The 9,052-nt window shown below is 38.2% G+C and overlaps 1 protein-coding gene across 2 annotated transcripts in view; it reads left to right on the forward strand.

Annotated features, from left to right (window-relative positions):
* pi4kab (phosphatidylinositol 4-kinase, catalytic, alpha b) overlaps positions 1–8,626 on the forward strand; it is a 29,714-nt gene extending 21,088 nt beyond the window's left edge. For both annotated transcript variants that reach the window (XM_085475958.1, XM_085475959.1), the window contains 15 exons: positions 663–753; positions 1,397–1,564; positions 2,820–2,873; positions 2,966–3,086; positions 3,703–3,832; positions 4,636–4,779; positions 4,887–4,957; positions 5,763–5,869; positions 5,976–6,080; positions 6,174–6,299; positions 6,404–6,524; positions 6,937–7,096; positions 7,174–7,263; positions 7,366–7,449; positions 7,541–8,626. In XM_085475958.1, coding sequence (XP_085332084.1) covers positions 663–753; positions 1,397–1,564; positions 2,820–2,873; positions 2,966–3,086; positions 3,703–3,832; positions 4,636–4,779; positions 4,887–4,957; positions 5,763–5,869; positions 5,976–6,080; positions 6,174–6,299; positions 6,404–6,524; positions 6,937–7,096; positions 7,174–7,263; positions 7,366–7,449; positions 7,541–7,592 — 1,624 coding nt within the window. In that variant the 3' untranslated portion in view covers positions 7,593–8,626. The remainder of the gene's footprint in view (positions 1–662; positions 754–1,396; positions 1,565–2,819; positions 2,874–2,965; positions 3,087–3,702; positions 3,833–4,635; positions 4,780–4,886; positions 4,958–5,762; positions 5,870–5,975; positions 6,081–6,173; positions 6,300–6,403; positions 6,525–6,936; positions 7,097–7,173; positions 7,264–7,365; positions 7,450–7,540) is intronic.
* The last annotated feature ends 426 nt before the right edge of the window (positions 8,627–9,052 follow it).

Below are 9,052 nucleotides of genomic sequence, written 5' to 3' on the forward strand. Positions count from 1 at the left end.
ATTTGAAAAACTTGAATGCTTGTGTTCAACAGAAAACAGTTAAAGTAAAAAGCATAAATTAAAAAAAAAATCTTGTTTTAAATTCTGAAATAATAAAATAATGTTTGGTGTATCCACCATCCTTCCTCTGCACATGTCCAAACCATCTCAGCATCGCCTTTCTGACTTTGTCTCTAAAATGCTTAAACTGAGCCGTCCCTCTGAGAGACTCATTTTTAGTCTTGTCCATCTTGGTCTCCCACTGAAAATGTTAACATCACATGTTCACCTTGGCTTTCTGTATTTTTGTCAGTGCCATCGTTTCCAAACCGTACATGATGGCAGTTTTCACTAACAGTTTTTTTTTTTTTTTTGTAAATTCTTCCCTTTCATTCTTGCACTTCTTGCTGTCGCAAGTCACCTCTGACACTCATCTTCACCATTGCTAAATTAAAAATCTAGTTATTGGTAATTAAATATCAAAATATGAATAAAACATCAAGGGAAAAAAAACTCATTGGCCATGAAACTGCTTTAAAATAACATGAGACAGCAACAGATGGCTGACTTTGGCTTGTTTAGCAACTTAAATAATTTTGTTGTTGAAATAAGGTAAGTGTCATGTGTCATTTATGGATAGACATAAGCCATTTATTGATTTTTATTTATTTATTTTGTTTCAGGTTCAAAAACACAGAGGCTATTGTCTCTGAGGTGACTCGTTTAGTGCGAATGGATCCAGCTGCTGTGTGTGACGTTCCTGAGGCAGTCAAGGTGAGATCTACCACCTGTCTTCACAAACCACCAGGTGGATTGTGACAATTGTCTGTTTGGTTTAATTCATGATGCTTTTATTTTAGTGTCGAGCAAACATCATGTGTGCAAGAACAAACTTAGAGTGAATGGTTTAAAGTACTGTAACTCAGCTGGTTTTCAGTAAAGGCTTAAACCTCCAGAACAAAGTACCACTGACACAGTAACTGTCATCATGAAACTAACACATTTTATGAACAAACTAAAAAGTTTTTGTTTGTCACTTAGTGTTTTTTTTTAAGTGGCTATAGTGTCACATGAGAAATTGTGTTATTGAGTAATCGTTTTCCCTCCAGCCCTCTTCAGTCCTTTGTGTTTAGTTTTGCGTGATTGAACTCTTAATGAGTCTTGTACCTGTTTAAAGAAGGAGCAGTGGAGGAAAAACACAGCTTTCCCCAATGACCACTGTGATTTTGCAGATAATGCTCTTTGACAGATCATACTTGTTTATTCCAGTTAATTTAGTAACTAATAAACACAGTTTCCTCTGGTGGCTAGTTAGCACACAATCAGGGCTGATTCTGTGATACATTATATGGGACCTATCATAGTAATCCACCTTTGGGTGGATTCAATTTTAATACTTTTTGATGTTTTTCTGCAGTTTCTGGTGACATGGCACACAATTGATGCTGATTCTCCAGAGCTGAGTCATATCCTGTGCTGGGCTCCAGCAGATCCACCAACTGGACTATCCTACTTCTCGTCCATGTACCCTCCTCATCCCCTCACAGCCCAGTATGGGGTCAAAGTGCTCCGCTCCTTTCCTCCCGTGTGTAGAGATATACAATTATTTTCATTTTTTTCACATGGGTGTAAAGATGAACCCAGCTGTTACAGTTAATTCAAGAAAAGTTAAGATTTGACTACCAGAAATGGATAAAGTGTTGAAATGAGCAGCGACAGGAAATTCATAACTGTTAACTAGATGGTTAAAAAGTGAGTGGATAGTTAGCCATAAATCTCATGGGACTGGTTTAACAGTTGAAAATAACATCTGATACTGTCGGCAAACAATTAAACTTGAAAACAGTTAATACGGTCGGATAAACAGTTAAAATAAGTTATTAAAGTGTGGGATAACAGTGTAGGTTAACCATAGAAATTATAGGAGAGAGACAGGGCCTTCAAATAACAATTCCACATCTGCAAACATGGTGGTAGAAGTTGAACTTCCAGTGGAAAACAGTACATTTAAATGGAGGATGAACAAATGTATAGCTAGTTGATCATGTAAGTTAATTGTATGGATCAATGATTCCCAAACCGTGGGGTGAGGTCTCCTGGTGGGACAAATTAATAAGAGAAATTCAGGAAGAAATTACAAGTATTATAAACATTTATTCATTTATTTATATAAAAAGTGAATAAAAATTGTTTTTTGGGTAATAGGAGGTAGTTTGTGATATTACTCTCACCTAAATTTACTGCTCTTTCATTGAGGTTCGTGAAATGTGTGACCCACCTCCCTGTGGCAGGTGGGTCACACATTAGCCATAACACTTTGCAGATAACTCGGTTGCATTAGCAATTTATAGCCAACCGCCTGTGTTCCTTTTTAAGGAAACACATCACTTTCTGTTGTATTTTGATTAGAGTGAAGATTAAGATTGGGTGGGCCCCATGGGGTTTTCTGGATTTAAGTGGGCCACGGCTCGACTTTGGTAATGGCTGCTATAGATCGACAAATGATGTTATCAGTTTGAAAAAACCTCAAGAATAACAGTTTAAATACAGTAGCTACAGTTACAATTGAGTAGTGGTGGGCTAATGGTTGTCCAGATGCAGTTTACAGAAAATTTATAGTTTTATTTTATTTCTAATGTTGATATTAAAGAAGATTTATATGCATGATAGACGGTTTTTAGGTTATCTGATGAAAAAGGGTTGGGAAAGTACCTTCATTTCCCCTTACAAATTTCCTTTCCTTTAAACATGATTAGAAATGACATTTGAGTGAAGTTTACTGTAATAAGCTAAATTGTTGGTGTAGTGTTAATTACTTTTTGTTTTTATTCTCTTTTTAGGATGCCATTTTGTTTTACATTCCTCAAATTGTACAAGCTCTTCGTTATGACAAGGTAATTATCATATTTTCTGAGTCAGCAAATACATTCAGAGCCCTCGTAACATGAATAAATGATCGAATTTCCCTGTTTGCATCCTGGTGCAGATGGGTTATGTGAGAGAGTACATCCTGTGGGCTGCTCAGAAGTCTCAGCTGCTGGCTCACCAGTTCATCTGGAACATGAAGACGAACATATACCTGGATGAGGAAGGAAACCAAAAAGATCGTGAGATGCTCACCTTCATTATTTCTTCACTATGCCACACTCACACTAAAAAAAGCAGTGGGTCTAGAACATGTGCAATGACCAATAATCTTGTTGCCTTTTGAAATGGACCAGACCACATCTGTGACCACTCACAGTCTGATGTTTTCTCCAAAGCATCTTGGTGCCTCAAGATGGCGATAAAACATTAATAAAGACGGTCTTCTGTCAGTTTGGGTCAACTTGGAAATCACATGCAATCTCTTTATGAGAATACAGTGGTTACCCATGTTACATCTTCAGAAACCACAAATCTTTTGCTATCATATTAACTACAGAACCTCGCAGATTGCTGCAGGATTATGATTTAACTGCAAAATGACATAAATGCATAGCCTTTCTTTTATATAGGATTATAACCAGAATACAACCAGTTGGCATGGAAGTTATTTGCAAACCTTCACCGGTTTGTCTGGAGGTTGGGCAACCTTCACCAGGCAATCTGCCATTGAAAGTATTGCATGTTCAACCTCTGGGTGACCATTTGGTTGCTGCAACTACCAGATGTGAAATGTTCAGTGTAAATATTGCAATATGTTGTTACAGTTGCAAAAACTCAAGATCTTCTGTCCTGCAGCTGACATAGGAGAACTGTTGGAACAGATGGTGGAGGAGATCATCAATTCACTGTCTGGCCCGGCCAAAGACTTCTACCAGAGGGAGTTTGACTTCTTCAATGAAATAACCAATGTGTCAGCCATTATAAAGTATGAAAACACTATTTATTTCACTGTGCTTTTATGAATTTTAAGTTGTTTACGTTTTAGGGAGTTTCCAAAGTGAACTTTTGCTACAGTGTTGCTTCCTTAAGTTATTTTTTCTTCTTTTGTCCTTAACTATGTTCCTCAATCTCAAAACTCATGAACACCTGAGACAAAAGATGAAAAATATCAAGTTAATGTTCTGACTTTTTTCAGAGATTTCAAAGTAACTGCTGGAGTTGAGCCTTTCTGTTTAAAAAGATCCAAGCCCTCTTGGTAATCTGCAAAGTGTTCATGAAGTGATAACACTTATTCCCATGAGCCAAGAAGCTTTGTTCCTTCCCCTGGCTCCAGTGTTCTGCTCTTTAAATCCCTTTGTTGTTCATTTATTTGTCTATTTGTTGCTTCGCTGTCACTCCCATCATACTTAATTTTGGAAAACAGGCTATGCTGTGTTTCCCCAGCCCCCGACCGCCTGTCCACTAGTGTGTACACTCTGCAGCTGATGAGCTGTTTTCTGACAACCTTGATACAGAGAGTGTTTTGTCAGGCCACTAGAGGTTGGGAAATTCCCCTCTGCCCTTATTACAGCACTAATTGCAACAAGCCAGGGGAGAAGGGTCTGTCCCCTGACTTCAAAACTCTATCCTGGCAGCTCCCCTCTGTGGTTAACAGCAGAGCCTGGCTGTCACATATGATCTGGAGTCATTCATGGAGATACCCATGCATGCTTTTCTAAGTAACAGAGGTAATAGACCTACAAGTGTTGTAACTCTGTGAGTTTAAGTTGTTTTGTTTGTCCTTGTCAGACCCTTTCCCAAAGGAGAGGAGAGGAAGAGGGCCTGTCTGGAAGCCATGTCACAGATCAAAGTCCAGCCTGGCTGTTATCTGCCCAGTAACCCAGAGGCCATAGTTTTGGATATAGATTACAAATCTGGTACTCCTATGCAGAGGTGGGCATACTAACCAACTTTTACATTTTTTTTTTTAGAATTAAAATAAAACAGTGAAATGTTAAAGTGTAAAAATATGCTCTTCTACTCTTTGTGTTTTTGTTTAGTGCTGCCAAGGCTCCCTACCTGGCCAAATTCAAAGTTAAGAGGTGTGGAGTCATTGAGCTGGAAAAAGAAGGTACTGGTTATGTTAAAGGGCTCTTTCAAACATGTGCTGCTCTGCTGTGCACAACAATGTGTGTTTCAGTTAACTTGTTACAAATTAACTGAAGTTCCTCCAATCATAAAGTGTTTACTGGTTACAAGATTAGTCCTGCATCACTTAAAGTCTCTCTTCAGTGTGTAATGCAGGGTTTTAATTTTCCTTTAGTTAGATCTATTGGACTGGGATTGGCTTTCAGATAATTTGTGTTATTGATGCAAATCTTAGACTCAAACTCTAAACAGGCATTATTCTGTATGATGAAGCTCGAGCGCAGTAAGGACCAAAACACAATTTCTGAGTGAACAGGGGATAGGGAGTAGTTTTAATGCTTCTGAAACTGGTCATGTGGTTCTCGTCACACTTATCTGACAGACACATCAGAATTCATATTAACAACTGTATGTCGTCGTCATCAGCACCACCCGTATGTGGAATCACCCAGGGCTTAATCCTTGGTTCATATCTCTTTTCTTTATACATAATTGTAATATTTGTTAAATCTAATAGATTCAGATACATTTGTGCTTTGTTTTAAATGACTGCTGAAAACTAATTTCTAAGAATTAGCTCTTCCTTAATCTTTCGCCCATTATTCTTTTGCCTCTTGTGTGTGTGTGTGTGTGAATCTGTTTGAAGGATGAGTGTACGATCATGTGTCTGACTGTGTGTTTGTTTGTTAGATATGTACGCTTATCTTTAAGGTGCATTAAAACTGCTGTACAAATATTTATTAAAGTTGCGCTGAGATTAAAAGTGTGCCATAACGTTTCTCCCTCAGGTCTACTGTGTCGCTCCGATTCGGTGGATGAGGGGAAGAGTGAAGAGGAGGCAAAGAGGATCTGTTGGCAGGCAGCCATCTTCAAAGTTGGAGATGATTGCAGACAGGTCTCACTTTCATACTCCTGATAATTAACCTCTCCCTAATTATCATTGCTATCTCTATTTTAGCCCGATTTAATTTTCTCTACTATTTGCTGATTTGTGTTCACAGGACATGCTGGCCCTTCAGATCATCAGCCTCTTTAAGAACATCTTCCAGATGGTGGGCCTTGACCTCTATGTGTTTCCGTACAGGGTGGTGGCCACTGCTCCAGGAGTAAGTTCACACCAACTCCTTCCTTACATGAACTACTGAATGTGCAAATCTATACTTCCTCTTATTCCTCCTCTTTCCGATGTTGTGCCACAGTGTGGAGTGATTGAGTGCATCCCTGACTGCAAGTCTCGTGACCAACTGGGCCGACAGACAGACTTTGGCATGTACGACTATTTCAGGAACCAGTACGGAGATGAATCCACTCTAGCCTTCCAGAAGGTAAATACTGAATCTTAGTTTTTTTTCTAGTAATCTGTCAGTTAAAAGACCATTTTCCTATTGACAGATTTTTTTCATATTCCCTCCAACTCTTGTCCTTTCAGGCACGGTACAACTTCATTCGCAGTATGGCAGCTTACAGCTTGCTGCTCTTCCTGCTGCAAATAAAAGACAGACACAATGGCAACATCATGCTGGACAGCCAGGGCCACCTCATTCACATTGGTGTGTATTCAGTGTGTTTCTCTGTGTGGTTCTCTTATTGAAACTGTCATTTCGGTTGCTTTTTTTGATTTTCAAGTAAAATTGCCAGTTTTTTCCCATGAACTGTGTCTCACTAATCTATGATGAAAGTCCAGCTGTTTAGTAGTTTATCATTCTTAAAAGAATTTTAAGGCTCTACAAACATTTATACATCAATAAAAAGCAATTACTGTGTGGCATAGAGAAAAATGCTTTAGAAAAATGTAAAAGATGGCTTTCATCCAAAGTTCTGACTGCAGTTTGTGAAAACTCTTCTGAATATTCATAGTTGTATAAATTTTACATAAAATTATCTTTTCCCAACCAAACTCCTATTTTTTTAAAAAAACTATTAATTTATTGAAATTACATCTGTGTGCTTATTTGTTTCCAGACTTTGGGTTCATGTTTGAAAGTTCTCCCGGTGGAAACCTCGGCTGGGAGCCAGATATCAAGATAACCGATGAAATGGTGATGATCATGGGTGGAAAAATGGAGGCGACACCCTTCAAGTGGTTCATGGAGATGTGCGTTAGGGGATACCTGGCGGTCAGGTGAGTGCTGTAGAAAATAATAACTGATCTTTGAATAGTAACATGTAACATTAAGACGAGTTTCTGTGGTGAATCAGGCCCTACATGGATGCAGTCGTCTCCTTGGTCACGCTCATGCTGGACACGGGTCTTCCCTGCTTCAGAGGACAGACCATCAAATTGCTCAAGTGAGTGAGAATGTTTTTGCATTTCGTGCTGATATGAATAAGCTGATTAGAACCTTCAATGCTAGTTGCTGTTGTTGTTAAAAATCTTGTTTCCTCATCTAGGCAGCGATTCAACCCAGGGTTGAGTGAAAAAGATGCAGCATCTTTCATCATCAAAGTCATCCAGAATTGCTTCCTCAGCAACAGGTTGGTAGATTTTATTTCTATGTTTAAGAAAAAAATATGTATATATAGAGTTCTGATTGCATCCTTCTTTTTTTCCCTTTGTGTTAAACAGGAGTAGGACCTACGACATGCTCCAGTATTACCAAAACCAGATCCCATATTAAACATTTGTGCCTAAGCATGTGCATATATTGGCTGGTACATAGTGTGTGCGTGCGTGAGTTTGCGTGTGTGCCTTTGATGATGTTCACCAATGAAGATTGTGGCTCACTGTTTTTGCTGATTGTTGGCTGCTGTCCCTTGTGTTTGTTTCAGCGTCTTGTTTAATTATAAAAATGTCTTTGCTTTACATTTACATTGCATTTTCTCTTATTTATTATGTCATATGAAAATCAATTATATTATTAATTATTATTCTATTGCACTGGCATCTTGACCTCTGTGTACTTAGAAAAAAAATGCTTGTTAATCTGCACGTTAAGTAAAATACTTTATTAGCATTTGTGCCAAATTTAAATAATTTATAATGTCCGTGAATGTGCTTTCTGTTGATTTTAAGGTGGGGTTTGAAATGTAATTGGATACTTAAAGTAGCTAAAGTAGACCAGTTTCAGTTCTGACCATTGTGGCCTATTCTGTCATCTCGTACTTGACTGTACTACTGTGCTTCTCTTTTTAATGGACCAGTCAGAGTACTTTGATCTGTGGCATGGTACTTGTATTTACAGTGAGACTTGACTGTATAGACGTGAGTTACACTGTATGTATTTTTCATATTTCCACTTTCAACAGAAGAAATGATGCTCACATGTTCTGGGAAACACTGGGGCTGAGATTTGTATATTTAGCATTGCCAAATGGGGAGGGGTAATAAATGGTTATAAGTCAGTCTTTTCTATTGTTTGTCTGTGAAGGTAAGGCACAGCTTCATTGTTGGGCAGTTGCATGAAGTTAAATGTTAACTACCATGTAGCCTGTGTCCAATGTGGCTTTTGTTCAAAGATATTTTAGCAATCCACAGTGCCGTGCCCCATTTCTGTACGGTCAGCGTAAGCCTTCATGTATTGTTACTGGTTGTAAAGATTTTGCCTCTTTATATATTTATAGCCATGACCCATTTTCTGTCTCCTTTTCTATCTTCATGCCTTTTGAATGAGAATGCATAAGATATGAAATCAAATAAAGAATTATCACAGTATTTCTTGATGCCTTGTGAAACAAACTGACCAGAACAGAAGGCGTTACACTTGGTGGTACTGTAAAGTTGAAACAAAATATTAAGCAGTATATGATTATATTGGTGCAAAATGCCAATATTTATATTTAAATTGATTTATCATGCAATTTGACTGCTCAGATTTGCTACAGTATGACTTCTTTAGGTAGAACTTATCAAGCAAGAGAGGATCAAGTGAACAGAAGTTAATTAACTTGCACTGAAGAAATAATTCAGACAAAGCCAACAGCAGGGGAAGTGAGTCAGAGTGATACAGTCGTGTGAAAACAACTCTATTCAGTCCTGTTAAAAACTGACTGCTTCCATGGGAATTAAGAGAGTAAGTAGCAGCTAGGTGCTCCTGGTAGTGTGAGCACCTCTATTAAACCAGATGTTTTGGCATTTTGC

The sequence above is a fragment of the Copadichromis virginalis genome, linkage group LG12, assembly GCF_057382275.1.
Source record: "Copadichromis virginalis isolate Kocher_CV1m ecotype Utaka linkage group LG12, C_Virginalis_male_GT1.1, whole genome shotgun sequence".
Classification (NCBI taxonomy): Eukaryota; Metazoa; Chordata; class Actinopteri; order Cichliformes; family Cichlidae; genus Copadichromis; species Copadichromis virginalis.